This window comes from Propithecus coquereli, unplaced genomic scaffold (assembly GCF_000956105.1).
Source record: "Propithecus coquereli isolate 6110/MARCELLA unplaced genomic scaffold, Pcoq_1.0 Scaffold224, whole genome shotgun sequence".
In the NCBI taxonomy this organism is placed as follows: Eukaryota; Metazoa; Chordata; class Mammalia; order Primates; family Indriidae; genus Propithecus; species Propithecus coquereli.
Window position 1 is genome coordinate 5,897,749 of NW_012147634.1, and position 25,882 is coordinate 5,923,630.

A 25,882-nucleotide genomic window follows, 5' to 3' on the forward strand; every position below is an offset into this window, starting at 1 on the left:
TCCGGAATATGGATACTTTTCTGTTCTCATTCTTTATTTCTTCTAATTATGAAACCTTGACCACTGTTGTTTTGGTCAGTGGTTAATAGTAGTATGCTTCATAGAATCTGTATTTTGTCTTACTAAATTTATAATGTGATTTTTTTCCATTTTATAAAAATTACCTATTAATAAAATTATAGTTCACTGAATACTGCATTTAAATTTTTTTGCCACTTTGCACATAGCTATTTCCTTTTCTGTAGGTAAGAGAAAACTTCTAAAATGTAATAAATTTTAAGATTTATTTCTCATTTTCAGACCTTGTCACATTTGGGAATTCTCAGTCAGGTATCTAAAGGATTATTGAATCCAAATGGGAAAATGTTGGCTCTATTGAATAGCAAGAGTACTTATTTGATTGTGGAAATGGTTGTTGGCAGGCAAGCTAGAATGACTATTACCATATGTTCATTTAACTTTTAGATTTGGTGAGTTTTTTCCCCCTTGAGTTTGGGGAAGTACCAATAACATATTAAGGGCTAATTATATGATCACTTTCTTTGTCTTCCAGTTTTAGGAAAATGTAATGTTTATATGACATTGTACTAGTTGCTTTATCAAATAGTCTTTGTGAAAAATAGAAAATAATGCAGTGATCATACTGTATGAAAATTATGTCTTTGAAATTAGTGTTATATAGGCTTTATTTTAGATAGTTCTACATATAAGCTTGATTTCTGATTCTGATTGATTTGTGAAAAGAAGTATCTTCGAAGAGAATTCTGATAGCAGCTTTTAGTGTTTATGAGAATGCTGTGTGGAAACTGTTATGCAATACGATAGTCCTCATTTAAAACTGTAAATTTCAAATAAATAAATTCTTGTTTTTCTTTTAGAACTATTTTGCAAGCTGGTTCTCCACAATATGACATCGAAATTTTAAAACCAGTCAACATGCTTTTGTCCATACAGAGAAATTTATCGGCAACATGGTATGTGCAAATTCCTGGGATGGAGATAAAAGGAAAACTAAAACCTATGCAGGTGAATATCTAGTATAAAATATTTGACAGTTGTCTGATAGGCTTTTATCATAATCATAGTGCAGTTCTAGTGCACATCAGAAGTGCTGTGCTACATTGAAAGAGAAAACTTCGTTAACTACAAACGAGATCGTCCTTGTTTCCCATACTTTTCTTTATTTCATTTTAGTTAGATATTTAAAATGAAGAAGTCTGAGATAAAACCTATTGGAGTATACTGAAAATATTATTCTTAATTTTGGAGAATTACGTTAAAGTTTTAACACAGTTAAATTATAAAACAATGCAAAGTGATGTTCAGATACCACCTATTCAAAGCACCTTAGTTTTTTAATGTGTAGAAGCTTTCTTTTAAGTAGAAAAGTGGACAGAATTTTGAATAGGTAAATATATTTGTTTGGTAAGCATACAAATACAGCAGTATTTTTAATAGCGTAGTTAGCAGGTTACATGTAGGCTCACAGGGGGAGATGAGACTGGTTAAAGATAGTCACAGAAGTGTAGGAGTCCTGTGATTCTTGTGTGCCTATGTGTGAAACTGTTGAAGCCAAACAGCAGGAGATGAGGTAGGGGAGGACATACTAAACAAATAGAGTGTCTGAAGAATAAATAAAAATTTAGTTTAGTGGTTTTTGATATTTGTGATTATTTCAAAGTTCTAAGATAAACAGGAAGGCTCAAAGGAGCAGAGTTCTGCTAGGGAAGAAGTTAAAATTGACACTTATTGTGGAAATGAAGGTTTCTGTTTGTATATACTAGTGGATATATGTTACATGAGGAAGAATTATCAAATTGTGTCTATTTGGGGTATTCATAGAGTAGGCTGTTTTCCGGAATATGGATACTTTTCTTAATTTCTCCCTTGCTGCCAAGAGATCAGATTCCAGGTCTAATATTTGACTTTTCCTTTTAAAGATGATGTGGATATTGGTTCCCTAAAAGCAACAATAAAACCTAAATGCCTGTTAGTAGCAGAATGTAGATAAAATTATGGTATATTTATATAGTAGACATTGTAAAGCAGATAAAGTGAATGGACTAAAACTATATGAAACAAAATGGATATATCTTAAAAATGAAAAAAGTGAGTTGCAAAACGATAGTACAGTTCTATATTATTTCAAATTTTATAACAGGCAAGACAATGCTATATATGTTGTTTAGAGATGCAATAGTAGTAAATGTAAGAAAGTATTCATGGGAATAATAATTCTCTAAGATAGTGTCTTTCTCTGGGGGTGAAAGGAGAAGGAAATGGGGTCTCAGGTACACACGGGGCTTCAGCCATATCTTAATGGGGAAATGAGATCTGAAGGAATATAGCAACTTGTTAAGACTTGACAAAGCTAGGTGGTAGGTTGACAGGGGAGGATTATAGTCTTCTCTATCCTTTTTCTTTATGTTTGAAGTATTTCAAAAGAAACAAGAAAAAAAATAACATATCTGATAGTTTAGCATTGAAATATGATCTTTATTTTCACCATAAGGACCTTTGTTAACTCAAGAATGTAGCCACAGGGGACAGAATCTCTCCTGCCTAACTTGTCAGTGATCCAGACCTCTGTATACACCCCATCTTTGGTCATAGTCTGTATAGTTTTCCTGGGTTTGGGGTGCAGCTAAGAAAGGGTATCAGGAAGGTGACACCAACAGGTTGTTTTGGGTAAATCAGTTTGACAGTGGGGGCCATCTTTCAAAATTGTCCTTCAGACTTATGGAGGGTCGATCTAATATATGATAGAGTTGCTCTTTTTACCCACAGCAACTGAAGGAGGTGGTGAAGTTAGCTGCTCTTCAGGAAGCTGTGGTATCTTGGTTGGTATCACCAGTGGGAATGGACACACAAGGAAGTTACCAAGAGTTAAAGTTACACCTGTTATTTGAGGACTAGGGCTTGGGACAAACAGGAAATCCCTGGGCCCTATCTTGTGCTAAAGTATCTCTCTATTTTCATTTAGGCTGGGAACCAGGCAATTTCCCTGGTGATAGGGACCTAATTTGGGAGGCACAGGGTACTGTGGCATTCACAGGTGATTTGCTCTACATGCATGCTTGTGTGGATTTGTGTGTAAGTGCTTGAGACAGGCCTTTTGGACCACTGTAAATGTTGGGGAAATTTACAAAAGGTAGAACAATAAGAACCTTCAAAGAAAGTACTGATTTAATGGATCTTAACAACCAGTGACAGCTTCGTTTGTTCTAGTTGCTTCATGTTGTTCGGCAGCCACCTGTGAGGAAGATGGTATTATTCCTATTTTAAAGATTAAGAAATCCGAGTTAAGGAGATTAAGAAACTTGGCCAACAACACAACTTGAAAGTGGTAGAGCTAATACAGATCTTTCTGATGCAAAATCCATAGCTTTCTTTTCTTTTTGCTATACATACCCTATTGTAAAGATAGAGATGGAGAAGTTACTGCCTTCCTGGTTAGTTTTTTTGGTTTCTAAAAATTCTTTGTAGATGAATTTGTTATTGTTCTAAGTGGTGTTATTCTTGATAAGTTTAACAAATGTTTTATGTATGTCCAGATGCGTATGTACTGAGATGAAGAGCTACATAGCGGGAGAGAATCTTTTTACTTTTTGGTAGAGACCAGAAACTGAACAGCATTCTTCCTGTATTGGGTTTGGAGGGAAGTAAATAATGTAGAAGAAGGAACTGGTACTGGGTGAGAAGAGGGAGAGGCAGAATGGAGATGGGAAAGTGGGGAAAGATCCAGGAACAGGATGACATAATGACAGGTAAGGCAGGGAGAGTGTCGGAGTGCCGGAGGGGGCTTAGATATGGGTGGAAGCAGAAGTGAGCTTACACACATTAGACAAGGTGAAATGCTTCTAGCCTGGTATTTGTGGTTCTCTCTCTTATTCTCTCTCTTTCTCCCTCTCTTTAAAACAGATGACAGTTAGTTCATTTGAGAAACTATAAATTAACACAAAGATATGATGGTCTGCATTTTTGATTATGTTAACAAATTATTGGTGATTTCTATTAATAGGTTGCTCTCAGTCAAGATGACTTGACAACTTTAATGAAAATTTTGCTAGAAAATCTTGGAGAAGCTTCTTCACAGCCAAGCCCCACCCAGTCTGTGCAGGAAGCCATGAGAGTGAGAAAAGTAGATGTCCCAAGTGGACTTGACCACCTCAAAGGTACACATCAATGAAGGTGTTTTGCTTTTATTATGTAAAAAACTTAGAATTAATGTCATATTTATTGTTTTTTTTTTTTCTGAATATAATATGGTATGAACTGATTCAGTATTGTACTGTTTATGTGGAAAATCTTCTGGGGCTGGGGCTGCCTCTTGAAGGTCCCAGGGAAGGAAGTAGCTGATGGTATGAGAGCATCATAAAAGCACAGCAGCCTGAGACTATTTATTATAAGGATATCATCTCTTTTTAGCCATGAAAATATTAACCTATTTACAGTCTAATAACACACATGATATTCATATCTATGACTTTAAATGATGAAAAATGAATGAAATAACATTTCACGTAATGTGTTTGAGAAAGTAAGAGGAAACCTTATATTTTAAAATGGCCAAATTCAAAAGGTTCAGTGCTTTTAACAGGTTCAATTTTAATGATCTGAAAATTTGTTTTATGTATCTGACTGCATAACTCTCCAGTACAGCCAGATAAGTAAAGCTGTTACTATGCAAGAACAGTAACTATGCACTTACTGTCTGCATGATGCTTATTTACTCTTTACTTATGAAAGCTAAATTTGCTGAATTCAGTAGGCACTGAGGTGGTATAAGTTAAGAGACAAGTCAAACTAGGCATGCAGTGTAGCAAGGTCCCACGATAATTAAGAGAGAAAAGGACCTTTGTATCACATATCATACTCAGATGAGTAAATCCATGAGAAAGGTATTCTTGCATAGTAACAGCTTTACATAAAATCACATACCTACTTAAAAGCTTTTTAATTTTCATATTTATGTTTGAACCATCAGAACAGGAAGATTTGACAGACCCAAAGCTTTCTGTGAACCAGAATGTTACTCTCCAGTTTGACTTTCACTTTGAATCTCTTTCCATTATTCTTTATAACGATGATGTCAACCAGGTATGTAGTAAATTTCTATAGTTAAAAATAAATCCTTAGTTCTTTATATTCAGCTGTAGAATATTGACTTTTTTTGATGTGACTATTCAGTAAAAATTTTAATATCTGTAAAATTCTATTTGGCCTGTAGAATATGCACTGATCCTGCCCTCTGTCTTTACTTTGTTAGTGTTTTTAATCTTATAAGGGTAAGGAAAAGCACTCAGGGTTTTATTTCTTTCCAAGTAATATCAGCACCAAAACACTTTTTGATTGATCACTAATACAGGAATTTTATATATGAGTGGTTAATTATATGTACAGTTTTATTGCATAGCTAGATATATATAACTATTTAAGAAGAATAGTTTAGTAGTGGCTTTGGAGCCTTAGATGATTATTTTTAAATTTGTGATTATCATGATATATAAGCATTAATTATGTATCCACTGAATAAATGTTACATGTAGTGAATATGTATTAACAATGCCAATTAAAAAATTGAATCAAAGTCTTGTGTCATAATAAATCTGTATTAATCATCTGTTATTATAGTCCATTTGTATATGTTCATGCATATTTCATATTGTTTTCTAAAATATATACAATATTCATACATTGTTACTGTTGAGTTTTGGTCTAGTATATGTCATTTGTGCAATGAAGTACCTTAATTTCTAATGTTTAATATTCATGAAAAATCATACAATGACCTTATAGGAAGTGAACAGTTAAATAAATGCATTCTTCATTTCACTTAAAGTGCCATCATTCTTTAGTTCCTCAGCCTTAGAATTTTGCTATCTTCTTTTACTTCCTTTTTTGTTCACCTTCCTTCTTCATTTAGATACTGAATACTGCAAGTTTTTTCTGTGAATGACATCATATTCTTTTCTGTCAATTCTCACTGCTGCTTTATTTGAGACTCTTCTCAGCTCATGCTTGTAATCCTGCAATGGCTTCCTTGTTTGTGGATCTTTTTCCTTTCATCCATCCTAGATGCACAAGTTCAGCTTACTAAATGAATCTCTTGTAGCCATTTCCAACTTTCCAGTCCACTTAAAAACATTCAGTGTTATTTGAATTTCAACTCATGGGAAAAAAATTTAGTTGCTCCAAATTGTCTGTATGAGGATACCACATCAGGAAAACATTAGTATGTTATGATTAGTAGATGTGTCTGAGATCTTTTCTATTAATGGCTACAGAAGAGAAGTTTGTGAATTACCTGACCCTACTGTCTGAGGGAGAAAAGATATGGAGTTCTGACCAGTGTCCTAGGGATTGCACATCAGCAGCACCCCTTTTATTGATGTCCTGGTCTCTAATGAGCAGCTGTGACTGATACTCTTTTCTTCCCCAGAGGTTGTTTGTTGGTTGGTTGGAGCTGGGCATACTTAGAGAATTCGGAATTATATGTTATGGTAGAATAAAGATTGAGATTCTTTTTCCTGTAAATAAAAGTTTAAATATTTAGTTTGGGATTTGGGACCTTGATTAGACCTCTATATTTCTTTCCAGCCTCATTCCCTACCATTCTTTAATTTCAATATTCAAGCCTACTCACCCTGTACCCTGTGTGCTCAGACCATCTTGAGCTGTTTGTGTTTTTTCCACATGTAGTATGGTCTTCTGTTACCCTCTTAGCCTATGTGATCCCCTTCAGCTTCCAGGGCTCAGTGAAGTTCTCATCTTCTTCTTCTTTCCTTTTTTTTTTTAAAAAAAGACAAGAGTCTCACTCTGTTGCTTGAGCTAAAGGTTGTGGCATCAACTTAGTTTATAGCAACCTCAAACTCCTGGGCTCAAGCAATCCTCCTGCCTCAGCCCCCTGCCCTCCACCCCTCCCCCCAAATAGCTGGGACTACAGGCACTTACCATTACATCCAGCTAAGTTTTTTCTATTTTTAGTAGAGATGAGGTCTCGCTTTTGCTCAGGCTGGTGTCAAACTCCCAAGCTCAAGAGATCCTCCCTCCTTGGCCTCCTAGAGTGCTAGAATTATAGGCGTGAGCCACCACACCTAACCTCTCATTTTCTTCCTGAGTTTTTCCCAGCCCACAGTGATCTATTTGACTTCTCTGTGATTCTGCTGTTTCTACTCTTTACCTAACCACTGAATATCCTGCTTGGAATGTGAGAAGATATAAATGTGAGAAGATACAAAAATTACTATATGTCACAGAGTATTCGATCATATGCAACTTACAGAATTTCCTTGTGCATATATTTCTATTTTGTTTTCTTGAATTAGGGTATATACTCACTGACATCACTTCCTATGCCCTATCCTTTCTCATAAACCCCATCATTGTATCACAGTGGTTTTGCAGAAGAGTTCATTAAATATTTATTAGTTTGATTGATTAATTGACAAAAATCTTTCCTATTTTGATTTGCATTGAACTGTAAATCATATAAATTTTTATATAATTAACCATTGTTGAATACCTGCACACATATATGTATTTGTTTGTATGTACATATATACTCATAAGCATGCGTATTATCCTCAGTTCCATTGATGTCTTTTAGCACTCATGCTTTTAAAATTTGTTAGATTGATTTGCCTTTAAGCTCTGAATTAAGTAATATGTTTAAAAGTAATTACATAATATTTAAAGATAACTGATTCTTTTGCTTGAAAAATATCCCACAGGAGTCCAAACTTTCATTACATAATGACACTTTCCGGCTTGGTGAACTCAGACTACATTTTATGGCCTCCGCAGGGAAGATGTTTAAGGATGGCTCAATGAATGTCAGCATTAAACTTAAGACGTGCACCCTTGATGATCTCAGAGAAGGCATTGAGAGAGCAACATCGAGGTTTGTCAGCTCTGAATTTGCTATACATTATTTAAGGTTGATGTGGCATCTGGCGTTGCTACCAGGCATTGCTAGGCTAGAGATCATCAAGAGATTTCTGTGTTTTGGTCATACTTTCTTATTTGAATTGCATCAAGAAGTAGTGATAATAATTAGATTCAGCTGCTTTCAAGTTTATATTAAAGGAAACTTTAATAACAAAAGGGAGTACTGTCTTAAAAATGGGAACTAAGAGAATATAACAGTTTCAATAGTTAGATCTACATGGGATAATATGTTGGTAATATATTTTTCTAAATTCTCCCTGGTAGAATCATTTTTTAAAAAAGCCTTCAAGTTATATATCTTTCCTTTGTCTTATTATTTTGTTCATGTCTTTTTAAAATAGTTCTGCAAAGTTTCTTTCAAAGTTTTAATAGAAATAGAATGCCTAGCATATCGTATTACCAGCCCGTTTTTGAAAGGGTAACTTATATTAGTCCCCTATAAAGTGGGAAATGCATAATTTCAATAGCTTAATTATATTTTTATTTCTTTCTCAAATAATGAAACACATGATATGTTGTACTTGATTTTTTTGGGGGGGGAAAACTGTGTTGCTACTTAAATTTGGACTCCATTAAATACATACTAAATATTTCTGAGCCCTTTGTTTTTCTGAAAGATCAATAAATGAGGAAAGAGTGCCATCATGCAACTAGCTTTTCCAGTTTGCAAATTTCACGTCTGGGGTAGCTGTCATAGCTCTTTAGGCAAGGGTGATAAGTGCCATCATCTCTGGTAGCAGGCTCTCTCCAGCACATGTGAGACTATAGGGGAATTATCATTGGGGACACTTGAAAAATGCATACTGATTTGAGTTGCATTGAATACTTTTGGATTCAAACTTTATAGAATAATATTTGGAGATAAATTCCTTCAGGGGAGGTTTTATTTCATAAAGTAGTATAAAAAGGTTGTCTTATATTTTGTGTGACCACATTGATGTTTTGTTAATTGCTCAAATTCCTTTACAGCATCATTGATTTGTTTCTCTAGTATTGCATTATAATTATAAAATATTCTGTAATTGCTTAATAACATGGGTTTTGCTTTGGAGATTAGGCGACCATGTCTTGGTTGCTAATGGGTAATTAGACCCAGTTAACAGTGAGCTGTTTTCTATTTAGACTAGAAACTGAAAGGCAAGAGAAAGATTATTGAGTTATATAGAAAAATTTTAATCTTTGTAATTGTTTTAGCAGAAATAAAATAATGAATGGCATATATTTTTTTCAGAATGATTGACAAAAAGAATGACCAAGATAACAACAGTTCTATGATTGATATAAGTTACAAACAAGACAAAAATGGAAGTCACATTGATGCTGTTCTTTACAAGCTGTATGTATGTGCCAGTGTGGAATTCCTGATGATCGTGGCAGATTTCTTTATCAAAGCTGTGCCTCAGAGTCCAGAAAATATGGCAAAAGAAACACAGTTTCCAAGACAGACTGTCACAGGGAAAGTTAAGACAGAGAAAGGTTAGCAGAATTTATCTGTTGTAGATGACAACTCGAATATTTTAAAAAAAGTTACCAAAAGGAAAAAAAGAAATGAGAATTTAAGAACATAAAATGAGTTTTTCTTTCAAATTTAAACATGTTATATATAAAAACTGTAGCACACAAATGTTTGTAAGAGAGAGATGCAGTAGAAATTGGTTTAGAGGCCAGGGAACTCTGCTCTGGTTCCAGCCGTGTCATTAGCATTTCTTTACTCATCCAGAAATAGAGGTAGGTGATGTGGGTCAGTGGTTGGCAGCCTGTTTTACAGGAGGGGAAACTTTTTTTCAAAGAAAACGTTTTGAAAGTTCTAGCACATCTAAGAGCAATTGAAATATAAAATTAGAAGGTGGGGACATTGGAGGACCCGGCAGTAGTTCCCTGGATATCACCTAACTGCCTAAACTATGTGGAGTAGTTTGCAAATGTCTGGTCTAGGTGTACCCTGAAACCACTTCAGTTCTATATTTCTTTTATTCCAGCATTACCAAGTAGATCAGTGATTTTTTTTTAATGTTAAATAATAATTGTCTAAGATTAGGCTTTTTTCTAATGTATAACTCAGCAAAATTGGAAAACTAACATTTACTGGCAAAGTAAGAATGTTGTATTTTTATTACTTTTAATGTTTCTTAAATAGTGATCATATCTGATATCTCTGTATTATTACATGCCTTGAATATATTTATACTATAGATTACATGACATTGACTATGGACTTTGTATGAAATCAAAGTAAACATGTAACGATAGTCTATCTACTTATCAGGGTCTCTGTTCCTCTTCCTGATATTCCTTCCCCTCTCCTGTTTTCTCCTTCTTGCCCCTGCAATATAACATTACATATATGCATGTATGTGTGTGTGTGTATACACCCACCCCTTAATTATGACAAAAAGAACTTCAAAACAAGATTATTCTTGCTAGCTCAAAGTGGTAATGATCTTCTTGGGATAGGGATGAGATTGCATTATCTTGCACAGTCAGCATTTGTTAATTATTTCCTCAGTATTATTAATAATAATGTTAATAACTAATTATATCATTAATTTCACTATATTCATTATAGCAAAATATTTAAAACAACTTAGCAACTTGTAGATAACATGTAGTCGAGTGACAAGATATACTTGGAACTTATTTGGTTCCTGTTTTGTTTCTTCAGATGACTCTGTGAGACCAAACATGACTTTAAAGGCCACAATTACAGACCCAGAAGTGGTATTTGTTGCCAACCTGACCAAGGCTGATGCTCCTGCTCTGACAGCCTCATTCCAGTGTAACCTCTCTCTGTCAACATCCAAACTTGAGCAGATGATGGAAGCTTCTGTGAGAGATCTGAAAGTGCTTGCTTGCCCTTTTCTCAGAGAAAAGAGAGGGAAAAACATTACCACAGTAAGAATTATCTTGTATCCTCATCTTGGATTGAAGAATGGCAGAGATGGTTGACTCATAGAATCCTACAATATGAGAGCTCTACAGAACCTTAGCGATTATTTAGTACAAACTTGGGTTTTTACAGATAAGAATGTTGAGTTCCAAACATATTAAATGACTTAGCCATGGCACCTGGTGACAGAACTGGGGACTTCCTCCAGATTGGTTTTGTTTTCTTATGCTATTTTCTATGGAAAAGTATTTGAATTTTAGTACAAATCAGTACTCTTTTTCAGCCTTTTGTTCACCATAGTATATCCAATGAATGAATATTTAAGCTTAGAATGAAAAAATTAAATTGGAATCGTGTGACCAAAAGAGATGTATTCTGCTATTATTAAAAGTTAATTTCAATTATGTTTTCATATTATTATTGAAAAATATGATTTTAGTCAATTAATTATCATAGCAATTATTTTTTAATAATAATTTCACTGTAAGAGGCTCATTATATTATGTTACTCATTTGCAGTGGTACAAATTTGTGGGCAAAGTGACTTGCATAAAGAAATGCAGTGCTAGACTTCATCTATACTTTATTGTGAAATATTCTTTGATAGGACCATCTTTCGACATGTCACGGAACGCTTATATTAATTATTCCATTAAAAGCTCATCCTAATTTTTAAAAGATGACAATTATGTAAAACTAATTACCCTATTCAGTTAAGCTGTAAGGTTATTTAATTTATATCTTTAATGATATATCCATCTACTTTGAACATTTGAAATTTATTCTAATAAGGACCTTATATGATATTCAAAACTGATCTGTTAATCATCTGGAAACTGTTCATTACCTACTTTCCTGTAGTCTTCAGATCATTTTTGTAGAAATTTCAAAAACATATTTTACAGAGGATATCATTTTAAAAATATCTTAGCAAAAGGAAACATTTTAAACTCCTGATAGTAAATGTTTATCATTACTTAAGGATTTGGCAAGAAGAGATTCATCAGAACTGCTTACATTTCTTTAACAGTGATTGCAGATTTATTATAGTTGAGAAGAGCCCTCACAAGAGATTTTCAGCTAATTTAATGTCTTTTTGCTTTTAGTAGTAGACTATATAGTTAATAAGATCCCAATTTAAGACATGGTTCTTGTGTGTATTACATATATAATGGATCTATTACTTAAGGAAATGTGAATTTCATTTATTTATTTCTAGGTGTTACAGCCGTGCTCTTTATTTATGGAAAAATGTACATGGGCTTCAGGAAAACAAAATATAAATATTATGGTTAAAGAATTTATAATTAAGGTTAGTGCCTATCATATTCTTTGAGTTAATTCTTATTCTTCTAACAATATTATATATTTGCAGTTACTTGACACAGTATCTTTTGACCTCTCTCATAAGTCAAGCTAAAATCGATTTCTCTCTCTGTCCCAAAGGACACAAAAATGAGGTGGTTAATGTCAATAATGGTAGTAGCTTTACTTATATAGGTCATGACCAGTGGTGACTGAACGATGGCTCAAACTCATTTCTTTTGAAATACTATGTAGGCCAACCATGGTGGCTCACGCCTGTAATCCTAGCACTCTGGCAGGCTAAGGCAGGAGGATTGCTTGAACTCAGGAGTTCGAGACCAGCACTGAGCAAGAATGAGACCCCTTCTCTACTAAAAATAGAAAAATTAGTCTGGCATTATGGCACACACCTGTAGTCCCAGCTACTCGGGAGGCTGAGGAAGGAGGATTGCTTGAGCCCAGGAGTTGGAAGCTGCAGTGAGCTGTGATGACACCACTGCACTCTACCCAGGGCGAAAGAGTGAGACTCTATCTCAAAAAAAAGAAAGAAAAAAGAAATTGAAGTACCATGTAAATAGCAATGTAGTTTTTTCTCAATATCTTAAAATATTGGAAGTGTTAGATTATATTTTATTAATGGATTTATTTTTTAAAGATATAGAGTAGTAAATAGAGGGAAAACTTGAATTTGCATGTATTTTCTCTAAGGCACTAGGTTGAATGATGGGGGAATTTTCCATTTCTTTGTACATAAATTTATCTATTGATTCAACAAACATTTTTTGAGCTTTTACCGTGTATAAAAAATGTCCTGTAAAGACATTGGGTATAGATGGTCCTTGCCTTCAAAAAATTTAATGACCTGTGTTGGAGAAAGAAGTAAATCAGTGATTACGACTTTCAGTGCTAGAGACATACACAGGGTACAGTTGGTAGCATAGGCAAGGCGCCTTTAATTCAGACCAGGACATTAGCTGTCTGGAAGCAGGATTACTTGAACTGTATTTTGAGAGTCCGGTGAAGGTAGATGGAGAGGGAGGGGAAGGGCTCTCCAGACAGAAATGACAATATGCGCAAAGGCAGAGGTGTGAAAAAATTCTTTAAGGACTTAGAGGGGTGGCCCCATATGGCTGGAGAGAATGGTGTGGTGGAGTTGTAGGACTGGGAACATTAATTATCAGTGGCATTAATAAGTCAAGGGAAAAAAAAGTATTCAGTTGACAAGTAAGTTAGGAAAGCAATGCATACTACATCCTCCTTTTGGTGGTATAATTTTATCTCCTTAGCATATTAAGTGAGTAAGAATTATGAGAAGTAAACAATAAAGAAATACATTTAACTTATTTAACCCAGGATTGCTCAAACTTTGGGGAATTCTGGGTAGCTGATTGAATAAAGAGCTCTATACACTAAGCTAAAGAGAGTTTGAATTTTATCCTCGAAGTTATGGGACGTTGCTGAAGATTGTAAACACAGGAATGCCATGCCCAGATTTCGGTTTTAGAAAATTATGCTGCTGGCAGTTTGGAGGGTGGACTGAGAGGGTGCCGACTAGACATGGAAGATATCATCAGTGTAGAACTAAGGTACAGTGATAGGAATGAGGAAAGTGAGTAAAGCTACTATCCAGAGATGATAAGACGTAGAATTTGCAGATCTTGGAGTAAGTCAAGGTGATCGATGATCTATAGCCTTCCTATTTCAATAAGACAAATGGAAAGCCCATCTGTGTATATATTGATGAGGAGCACACACTTTGGTTTACTTAATGCAGTTGATGTGCACGTGAATTTTTCATTTTCAGTCTACATTTGTCTATTCACCTAACACTACTTTGCTCTGAATTGATTGGTCTAATTTTAGGTTTTGACTGTTGACATATAACGTTAGTTACTTAATTTTAGGTAACCTGAGCAGAAATCAATGATACGTGGTTAGTTGACTTTACACATGACTTTGTATGTTTTCTCTTGTTTTTCTTAGTTATGAATTTAATATACTTAAATTTTTAATGAGTTACTTTTTAACATTTTTAATCATGTATATATTATTTCTTCTCATCAGGGAAATAATTTATTTTAAATATTTTTCTGCTTTCTTTTTAAAGATTTCACCCATAATTCTTAATACTGTGATGACAATCATGGCTGCTATGTCGCCAAAGACAAAAGAAGATGAATCCAAAGATACATCTAAGGAAATGGAAAATCTTTGGGGTGTCAAATCTATTAATGATTATAACTCTTGGTTTCTTGGTGTTGACACGGCAACAGAAATAACAGAGAATTTCCAAGACATCCAACATCCATTGATAGAGGAAAATTGTGCTGTTGTTGTGGAGTCAATTCAAGTTACCTTAGAATGTGGCCTTGGGCATCGAACTGTCCCCTTATTATTGGCAGAATCTAGGTTTTCAGGAAATATTAAAAATTGGACTTCCCTAATGGTTGCTGCTACTGATATGACACTAGAGGTACGACCACATCATTTAATACCTTCAGAGACAACTTTTTGAAAGTATAATTACAGAATTAAGATATGAGTTCTTCTTGTTTGTACACGGCCACTGCAAGTATATGTGTGAATAGATAATGTATTCTAACATTTGATTTGTTGATGTATAGTGTTATTTTTTTGGTAATTATTTTTTAAAGATTCTTTTGCAGAATAATTTGTTCACGGTAGTAAAGTTAAGAGAATAAAGGAAAATATACTCTATATATTATTTGTGTGTTTAGGTGGGTTTTTAAAATGGTTATGACATATAACATTAATTACTTAATATTTTTTGCTGCTGGTTACAGAATTATGTGATTAAAGTTGAAAGATTTGCTTATTATAATTTTGTGCCTTTCCAGGTTCACTATTACAATGAGATCCATGCTGTCTGGGAGCCACTGATTGAGAGAGTAGAGGGGAAGAGACAATGGAATTTAAGGCTTGATGTAAGGAAATCTCAACATATCTTTGTACAGAGTGATACCATACATATCCATTAATATTTTTTAGTTCAGTGACTCTCAGGATGTGAGCCAGGATCCTTGAAGGGGATCTATGAGGTCAAAAACCTCTTTTCATAATAATAGTCAGACATTATATCTCTCTCATGAATATACAGTGGAGTTTTCCAGAGACTATGTGAATGCAATATTGAAACATATTGAATGCAGAGCAGGAATGAGATTTATCTGTCTTCTCTTAGGACAGGCACTAAAGAGATTTTCATATGCCCCTCCTTTCACTATATTTTTAAATAGGAATTTTTATTAAACATTTTATTTATATTAACATATAATTTTTACTTTAAAAGGAATATTAAAAATGTTCTCAACTTTAATTTGTAATAGAGTGTGTATTGGTAGATACAGCACATAAATGAAGCTCTTTAGGTTACTCAGGGATTTTTAAGGTGAGACGAGAATATTTGAGAACTGCTCTTCTAGTTCATGAACTCTTTTATGTTATCTTTTTATGGTATTTCTTGAGAACACTTCAGAATTCTAGATACTGAAGCACATTTTTCCAGATTAACAGGAAAGTGTTAGTAAATTGTCACAGTACACCTCTCTGGGGCAGCCGGATTGAGGAGTCAGGTGCTGAATTGACTCCATAGATTTTTTTTGTTAAAGAGGAGTCACTTAACCTGTGTTCCAAGTAAAGGAGAAGTAATATTCTGACCTGTCTCTTTCTGACATAGGGAGGCTAACAAATAACATTTTACAAAGCTTTTGAAATGCTGTTAGAACAAACACTGATGGAATCTGATGGCTAGTTGAAAGCTTATTATATTACTTATTTGTAGGTGTTATTGGTAGAAAGTAGAAGGAAAAAAACTTATTTCTGAATGGTAACTCCAATAAGGATGAATTTATTTATATATCTTTTCAGTTTTTTAAAATTTTTAGTTATTATAGATACATAATAGTTGTATATGTTTATAGGGCACATTTGATATTTTGATACAATGTGGCATGCAGTATGAATCAGTCAAACCAGGGTAATTGGGCTTTCCATTGTCTCAGGTGTTTAACATTTGTGTTAGGAACACTCCAATTCTACTCTTTCAGTTATTTTAAAGTATATACTAACTTATTGTTGATTATAGTCTCTTTGTGGTGCTATGAAATGTGGTTCATTCTGACTGTCTAACTATATATTTGCACCTACTAACCATCCCCACATTATCCCCTCCTCCCGTACCCTTCCCAGCCTCTGGTAACCGTCATTCTACTCACTATCTCCATGAGGTCAATTGTTTTTAATATTTAGCTCCCACATATGAATGAGAACATGCAAAATTTGTCTTTCTGTGCTTGGTTTATTTCACTTACAATAATGTTCTCCAGTTCTCCCTCCAGTTGTTGTAAATGGCAGAATTCATTTCTTTTTTGTGGCTATATAATATTCAGTGGTGTATATGTACCACAATTTCTTTATCTATTCATTCATTGATGGACATTTACAACATATTGGCTATTGTGAATAGTGCTACAGTAAACATGGGAGTGCATATATCTTTTTAATATATTAATTGCCCCTCCTTTGTATATATACCCAGCAGTGGGATTGCTGGTTCATATGGTAGTTCTGTTTTTCGTTTTTTGAGGAACCTCCATACCCTTCTCCATAGTGGTTGCACTAATTTATATTCCTATCAACAGTATTCAAGTGTTCCTCTTTCTCCACATCCTTGCCAGGGTTTGTTATTGCCTGTCTTTTTAACTGGAGTGAGAAGACATCTCATTGTAGTTTTGATTTGCGTTTCTCTGGTGACTAATGATGTTGAACATTTTTTCATATACCTGTTGGCTATTTGTATTGTCTTCTTTTGAGAAATGTCTATTCAGATCTCAATAAGGTTCAATTTAGACTTCAGAGTCATCTTAGATTGCTCATCAGTACATAATCACCAGTTAGGCAATGGTGAATAAATATAGCTATGCTTTCAGGAATGCACAAGAGACAGCTATTCTAGCTAACTTTGAGTAGTTTCATGGCACAATTCTGAACCTATGCATAGACTGTGCACTGAGAGAAAGAATGCTGATCTGTGTGGTATCAAAGTGAAGCGCTGAATATTTTTGGAAATGAGACTTTTGAGATTATAAAGTGACCAGTTTAGGAGAACTTAACTCTATTCAGTATTTTAATTTTATTATTAATTTGCTCATAACTTAAGCTTGTTATATTATTTATCTTCATAGGTAAAGAAGAACCCAGTCCAGGATAAAAGTTTGATGCCAGGAGATGATTTTATTCCTGAACCACAAATGGCAATTCGTATTTCTTCAAGAGATACAATGAATATAACAATATCCAAAAGTTGTCTTAATGTTTTCAACAATTTAGCAAAAGTATGTTTGATTCTTGCTTGGAATATTTCAAGTGGAATTTAAAAATGAAACATATAGGTATTTTTTTTGTCATCAGAATTAGTTTCTGAAAAATATGTAGTCATGGTATATTTTGGAAAGAATGTACCTTTTGCAGAAATTTTATTATGATGCTGTGTTCCTTTTCAGGGTTTTTCAGAGGGTACAGCTTCTACTTTTGACTACTCTTTAAAAGACAAGGCTCCTTTTACGGTAAAAAATGCTGTGGGTATTCCCATTAAGGTTCGGCCCAATTGTAATCTCAGAGTAATGGGCTCTCCTGAGAAAACTGATATTTTTGATGTTGATGCTGGCCAGAATTTGGAATTGGAATATGCCAGCATGGAACCTTCACATCAGGGGAAACAATCTACATTGAGCCGTCAAGAAAGCTCCTACTTCACTCTGACCTTTGGTAAGCTATATTTATTTTATTTTAAGGGCATCTTTGGAATTGTTTATGTGGGCTTATTTTTGATAAAATATGAAGAAAAAGTTGTGCTGCAGATATCTTAGGATACAACATTTCTAAAAGCTTTAAACATGTAGTTGAAACTTATCTCTTGTTTTCCTCTAAACTTGAGAAAATTAAACTTTACTGATTTAATTAAGTACCTAACAAACTAGATTATTTCTGTGCCTCTAAATAATACAATATATAGTGTACTTCAAACAGGATGAGAGTTCAATGAGGAGAGAAAATAACTATGTTCAGAAGTCCTGAAATATTGACAGTGATTATTACTATTACAAGGAAAAGGAGATGGTTGCTATATAGTTGAGAGAATAAAAAATAAGTTGAATTTTGTTTTAATATATTCAAAACCCTAAGAAAAATCATTTGGGTCAAAAATTTTATATCAGTAACTGGTTTTCTTTCTTTATTAGTTCCTTTGTCTTAGAAAAGCATTTTGTAGTGATCATTTCTAGTCATGAGGAAAAATACTCTTGTCATTATTTTGAGGTGTTGAAGATTATTCTGTCATAGAGAAATATCGGTAAGTTAATATTTGGAATTCTTGTCACTTGTGCTCTGCATTAGTACCTCATGGGTATACAGAAGTTGGGAATATCCCTGTTGCCAGACCTGGACGGCGATTGTATAACGTACGGAATCCCAACACCAGTCATTCCGACTCCATCGTGGTACAGATTGATGCAACTGAAGGGAATAAAGTAATCACCCTTCGCTCACCTCTCCAGGTGATACTTCAGAGTGAATTCTGTCCCTATGAGTATATCAAGAAATAGTAAATCATTTAGCTGAACATAGGAACATAGTAAAACTTCCTTAAGTCAATACTGATTTTTCAGAAATAAATAGTAAACTGAAGTGGTATCTATTCCCTATCCAACTTGCTTTTGTAATATTTTTTATTTTAAATATCTATAGGTTTGTTCATTTAAAGCTCATTTTTGTTGTCTTCTGGGTTTAAAGTTAATGAAGTCTCTTTTGTGTATTCCTTTAAATATTCAGAAATGAGGAATATTGTAGTTACAGTTGGTTTTCAAATAGTATAACATTTTATTCTCTTTGCATATCATTTGGATTTCTATTTTTCAAGGAAAAGGAATATTGGAATGATCTACTCCACTGAAAAAAAATTTAGCATCTTAATCTATGTTAAATACTTTCTTTTCTACCTTTATGGCTTTATCAGACATTTTCTGTGCATTACTACAAGTTTCATTATATGGTCAGCAAAAGAACATTTTTTCCTGATAATGACATAAGCTAAAAGTGATTTCAAATTTTGACCATTGGTTATCTCTTTGTTATTAGTTCTGGCATGTAACAGATTGCAGTCAAAAAAAAAACAAACTTGTATTACTCTTCTTATATTTCTTTTGCTGTCTTTTTCTGTGTAGTAACGATGCATCGACAAAAGGTTGTAATTGAGAAAATATGGCTGAAATCTTCAAAGAATAACACATTTGAAAGATAATATTGACTGACAGTAAACATAAGCATGTAATATATAGAACATATGAATATCTTATTAATAATTTTCAACTGCCACTTAAACATCAAATTTAAAATAATATAACACTTAACTATCCTAAAAAATTTTCAGTTGCCAATAAAAATATCTTCCAGTACTGAGTTTGAAACTTTTTAGATCTAAAGGTAATTGTGTGCCTCTCACATTTTTCTGTTGAACTTACATATATTTTTAACAACTTTTATGTCCTTTTGTCCAACAGATTAAAAACCATTTCTCTATTGCATTTATCATCTATAAATTTGTTAAGAATGTTAAACTATTGGAGCGCATTGGAATAGCCAGACCTGAAGAGGAGTTCCATGTTCCTTTAGATTCATATAGGTAGATACTTCTTTGAATATACTGAGCTTTAAAAAATTTATAGTATATATTTTTAATTTTATGAATTGGGGATCTATATTCTGGATAAAACCTCTGATTTTTATTATCTAAAGATCTATAAAAGCCATATTTAAGACACATATTGTTTATGCTTCTGTAGGGAAATACATTTATATTATCACTGAATTTACCAGATGAAAATTCCTTACTGTGTACTTGATGTTTTAGAATTTTCTGAGATCTATTTTTATTAGATTGCCTTTGTATTTGAAATGGAAAAAATAATTTTTTTTGAGACATTGTCTTGTTCTGTCACCTTGGCTAGAGTGCGGTAGTGTCATCATAATTCACTGCAACCTCAAACTCCTGGTCTCAAGCAATCCTCTGGCCTCAATCTCCCAAGTAGCTGGGACTACAGGCATGCGCCATGATGCCTGCCTAATTTTTTCTAATTTTGATAGAGGCAGAATCTCGCTCTTGCTCAGGCTAGTCTTGAACTCCTGACCTCATGAGCTCCTCCCACCTTGGCCTCCCAGAGTTCTAGGATTATAGGTGTGAGCCACTGCAACTGAAATGGAAAAAAATTTTTAAGTCCTTATTTACAGAGTGTTTTTTCCCAGAAGGTTCCTCCATGAGTTAGCTATGTGACTTTGGGAAAGTTTCTTAACCTTTTTTAGCCATGGTTTCTTTATCTGTCAAAATAGAAATAATGGCACCCAACTTGTAGAATCAGCATGAAAATTCAGTGAGATTCTTTTTCTTAAGTTTTTGATCAAAACTTTTTTCCCACTGTTTTTTGTTTGTTTGTTTGTTTTGCTTTTTGTTTTTTGCAGATGTCAATTGTTTATTCAGCCAGCTGGACTCTTAGAGCGTCAGTACAAAGAATCCACCACTTACATTTCCTGGAAGGAAGAACTTCACAGGAGCAGGGAAGTCAGATGCATGTTGCAGTGTCCGTCAGCAGAAGTCAGCTTCTTACCTCTCATAGTGAATACAGTTGCTCTGCCTGATGAATTAAGCTACATATGTACACATGGGGAAGACTGGGACCCAGCTTATATTATTCATCTTTATCCTCCTCTCACTTTGCGGAATCTTCTCCCGTATTCTCTAAGATATTTACTTGAGGTATATCTCTTGAATTTTGTTTGATTTTTGCTGTTGGACAGAGTGAATTCTGATTCTGTTTTTATGGTATTTTTAGTTGATCTCTGTGTTTTATATAGCGTGTCTATAATTCTTTAATAGTATTAATGATAGCAAAAACTGGAATATAATCTGTGTGTTTGGAACTATACTGTGTGCTTTATGTAAATTAACATATTTAATTTTTACAGTAACTTCCTGAAGTAGATATTATAATTATACCCATTTTCCATATTAGGAAACTGAGTCACAGTTTCTGTGACTGGCCCAAGATCCCACAGTGAGTGAATGGTGCAGCTGGCATTGGAACCTAGGTGTTTTGACTCCTTGATCCCTACCACTATTCTCTGCTATATCTGCCATAAATTAAGAACCATAACTGTCTCTTTATTAAGTAAAATTTCATTAACTTAATGATGAGAAAAGCCAATAAAAAAATATTTCATCTTAATATAAGGTTTTTACGTTAATGTTAATATGATTATTTGGCCCAAGTTTCTATTGAAAATAAAAATAATTCCTGTCTTTGTTAAGAAATAATAGGGAATATTTTCTAGTAGTGAAGTATGATAAATTTTTTTTAAGTTTTACATGCCATAATACTTTAAAACACAAAAATCTGGGAAGCATTTGGAACCTGAATTGTTTGTTTTCATTATCTGACAATGAGCCATTCCTGGGTTGCGGAGACAAAAAATTAATTAAATGAATATATAGTATTTATACAAGAGAAGTTTTCAGTAAGGAAGCCAGATTTATATGTTGCTATTACTTATTTTTAAAATAATTCCACCTTACCTAGATAGCTTGTCAGAGGTGTTTGACATCACTTTCCTTATTCCCTTCATATGGAAACCATTATTCATGGTATGTGAACAGAGAATGAAACTGAAGCCCGGGCAGTTAAGTGGCTCATTTAATGACATAGCTCAAATGTTCATTCATACATGGCCAGGATTCATGAGTACAGCCTTCGATTCTTTATATAGATCTGATTTTCTTTCCTCAAATCTTTTGGTTACTTGCCTATTAATGGCCCAAAGTCAATTTCTGCCTGTGGGTATGGTATAGTTTTTTTCTTTTTAGTTTTTAGTGATTGCTGGACATTCATAATATGTAAACAAGGTACTTCAGGAGAGACTTAGCTATTAACTGGCATTTGGTTAGTTATTTACATTTGTGTAAAATATGGATTTTGTTATTTCAGAGGTTTTAAAAGATACTAAGCAAACTTAGTTTTTGTTTGTTTGTTTTTAGGGAACAGCAGAAACTCATGAGCTGGCAGAAGGCAGTACTGCCGATGTTCTACATTCGAGAATCGGTGGAGAAATAATGGAATTAGTCCTGGTGAAATACCAGGGCAAAAACTGGAATGGACATTTCCGCATAAGTGATACACTTCCCGAATTCTTTCTTGTGTGTTTTTCTTCTGACTCCACAGAAGTGATGACAATTGACCTGTCGGTACACGTCAGGCGAATTGGCAGCCGGATGGTGCTGTCTGTCTTTAGTCCCTATTGGCTAATCAACAAGACTTCTCGCGTTCTGCAGTATCGTTCAGAAGATGTTCATGTGAAACATCCAGCTGATTTCAGGGATATTATTTTATTCTCTTTCAAGAAGAAGAACATTTTTAGTAAAAATAAGGTGTGTTTTTGTTCACATAACAAGTTAAAATAGATAAATTCCTAATCTAGAAACTTGGGAATTATTTGCCTTGCCTACAACCATACTTACCTCTTTGCTAAGTGCCATTGGTATGAATTGGGTCCAATTCCTTTTAAGAAGTTCATAATAAAGTGGGTTATTAGGAACTAACAACAACAGTTTCCTGAGGCTAAGTTACCTTTTTCTCCAGTTCCTACAGCATTACTTCTGTTCTTGAAGTAGTGTCAGATAGAATGGCTTGATTTTACATACTTTACCAATGATAAAATGGCATTTCTAAAGATGCAACTGTTGAATTTGGCTTATATTAACTGAGCCTTCTATGTATGAAGCTCTAAGCCAGGCCTTTGGGAGAGAAATGTAATGCCTAAGCCTGGTCCTTTGTGCTCCAGTTCCTTTTTTCCTCTTCAGACTCATGTTTTCTTATTCCTCACAACATGCTTTCCCAAGTGCTTACCTGTAGGCTTTTGCATATGCTGCTCACCCTCTGCCTAGGATGCCTCTTCCTGCTTGTCTGCTATTCATCCTTTGGCATTCTGCTCAAGCTTGATATGTGTGAAGATTTGAAATGGGTCTAGATATCCCATCCATGAGTAGTGGTTCTCAAATTTCAGCATGCATTGGAATTGCCTGAAGGGCTTTTAAAACTGATTGCTGGGTCCTTCCTGCCTCTAAAGTTTGATTCAGTAGATCTGGGTAGGGTATGAGAATTTGCATTTCTAACAGACTAACAGATTCCCAGGTGATACTGATGCAGCTAGTTTGGGGACCACTTTGAGAACCACTCTCTTAGAGTATTGATTAACGCATAGTATTGTAATTACTTGTTTATGTGTCAGATGTCCTCAGGTTTTTAATAATCTAATTGGGTGGTTGGGGTTGTGATTAATACAGAACACAGATCTCTTCTGTAAGACCTTTCTAAATCCCAGAGCCAGAAGTAAACTCCTTACCCTTGCACCTCGATAGCATTTTGTACCTCTTGTATGGCTCTTATCACATTTAGCCTTGCATTATAATCATTAGTATTTCCTATTCTCTGTTTAGTTGGAAGCTCATTAAAGATAGGAACTGTGTCCTATTGTCTTCTGTTCTGCCTATCATAAAACCGTTCATATAGTATCTACTGAATAATGTTAAAGACATGAATTTTCTATGTGCTAAAATTTTCTTTCTTTTTTCTTTTTTTTTCTTTTTGAGACAGAGTCTCACTCTTTTGCTAAAATTTTAAGAATTTGTTAGCTCTGTATCAGAAGTCCGACCCTCGAAAATATTTTGCATTATAATTCTTTTGAAAAATAACACAAAGTCTCATTGGTATACGTCTCTAAATTCACTGTACTTACTGCACAGGTGAATGGGAAGGTCAGAACTATGCTTTTATTGTATTATTCTCTAGAGTTTTCTGTGGTTGTGTTACCCATTTCCAATATGGATTTGATTATATTTTTCTGTGTCCCATGATACTAAAGAAATTTCTTATAATCTAGCAACTTTCCATCAAGTAAAATTATTACAGTCTTTTAGGTTTCTTATATGATGGTGTGTGTTTTCTGGTATAGGTACAATTAAAAATTTCAACTAGTGCCTGGTCTAATAGTTTCTCGTTGGACACAGTGGGAAATTATGGTTGTGTGAAGTGTCCTGCCAACAATATGGAATACCTGGTAAGACTGCTTGCTTATTGACCTCTGACTCCACTCGCCTTTTTCTATAGTTCAATAAACAAGTTGGCTCCTAAAGGGTACAGAAATTTGAATTCAAAGTATTATGTGAAAGGCTATTATCTCTCCAGATTTTTATGGCCTTTGGTATCAAAGCAAAATCTGAATTTTTCTAAGTTTAAAACAGTGAGTTGAATCCATCCAAGTGAGCAACTTGGTAAATACTCACGGTATGCTAGAATCCTCATTCCATACCACCCCCTGCCAAACATATCTTAAATCTTAAATTTGACTACTGTGAAAATTTGAACAATCTGATGCCACTTGACTTCTTTTATTATTGCTTTGAAATTTTTATTTTATCAATAGCAAATAATAAAACAGAAAAACTTGAGCCTCTACAGTAACTGTAAAGCAGTTTGTGTTTGGAATGTTAAAAAGTAAAGAATACTAACCGAATTCACTTTCTTATTGCAAGTCTTCATTAGTTAAATTATTGATTGATTTCTTGGATTGGTATCTGGTGGAGCCAAACTAAGGAACTAAAATTTTTTTTCTTAGTGAGAAGATAGTATTGGAATTTGGCTTATAGTAGTTACTTTATTTAAGAATTCTTATTTTAAAATATTTTAAGAAGTTTGTGTGTGAATGAGGATTTGTGTGTATGTTTCAAAGAAACTGAATAAAGTACTAGAAAGTAAGTTTGTTTTCTTTCCACAGGTTGGTGTTAGCATCAAGATGAGCAGTTTTAATCTTTCACGAATAGTCACTCTGACTCCCTTTTGTACCATTGCAAACAAGTCATCATTAGAACTAGAAGTTGGTGAAATTGTGTCTGATGGCTCAGTGCCGACTATTAAATGGAACTATATTGGTTCATCAGAGGTAAAATTTTTCTTTAATATAACTGTTTCCTAAAATATAGAAATAAATATTGATATATAAGTAACAGTTGTATATATCTTTTTATCATACTCACTCTGCTATTATATTTATGTGTTAAAATGGGACAGCCAGCTTTGAAAGGTTTTTCTTTCACACTGTAACTATATGTAAAAAAAAGTTTTTTTTGATAATTTTTACCACTTGCCTAGTGTAGATGGTTAATGGTCTTCCTCTAGTTCTTCTTATATGTGTAGAAAATGGATATGTACTATAAAAAGCACATAAAGAATGTACTAGGTATTGTCTCAATAGTTAAGATACTATCTCTATATTCAAGAAGCTATAATTTTGTTGGAGGAGCCTAAGGCTCATTTAAATCACCACATGGAGAGAAAGGTAGCATATGATAAGGTATAGGTGGTTGTAGAATTTCTGAATAAGTGAGCTAGAAGTTTCCTTGAAAATTAACTAAAATTTAACCCTCCCACTTTACAGAAGAGAAAACTGAGTTTCACATTTTTCCAATGTTAATAAAGTCATTGGTAGTTGGGATCATCGTATTTTAGATCAAAGGTAAAGTTTAATGGAAGAGGTGGGATTCGAACTAAACTTTGTAGGCTCTGTAAGATTTGAAGAGATGAGGAGAATGAGGGAAAGAGTATGAGAAGACCGGTGCAG

The 25,882-nt window shown here is 34.0% G+C and overlaps 1 protein-coding gene across 1 annotated transcript in view; it reads left to right on the top strand.

Annotated features, from left to right (window-relative positions):
* VPS13C (vacuolar protein sorting 13 homolog C (S. cerevisiae)) overlaps window positions 1–25,882 on the top strand; it is a 213,380-nt gene that overhangs the window by 138,301 nt on the left and 49,197 nt on the right. The window contains 18 exon segments of the mRNA XM_012645033.1: window positions 301–422; window positions 879–1,026; window positions 4,022–4,175; window positions 4,988–5,100; window positions 7,734–7,903; window positions 9,182–9,426; window positions 10,613–10,842; window positions 12,057–12,149; window positions 14,250–14,615; window positions 15,001–15,087; window positions 17,347–17,496; window positions 17,665–17,929; window positions 18,557–18,717; window positions 19,720–19,841; window positions 20,675–20,969; window positions 22,245–22,634; window positions 24,218–24,322; window positions 25,040–25,204. Coding sequence (XP_012500487.1) covers window positions 301–422; window positions 879–1,026; window positions 4,022–4,175; window positions 4,988–5,100; window positions 7,734–7,903; window positions 9,182–9,426; window positions 10,613–10,842; window positions 12,057–12,149; window positions 14,250–14,615; window positions 15,001–15,087; window positions 17,347–17,496; window positions 17,665–17,929; window positions 18,557–18,717; window positions 19,720–19,841; window positions 20,675–20,969; window positions 22,245–22,634; window positions 24,218–24,322; window positions 25,040–25,204 — 3,381 coding nt within the window.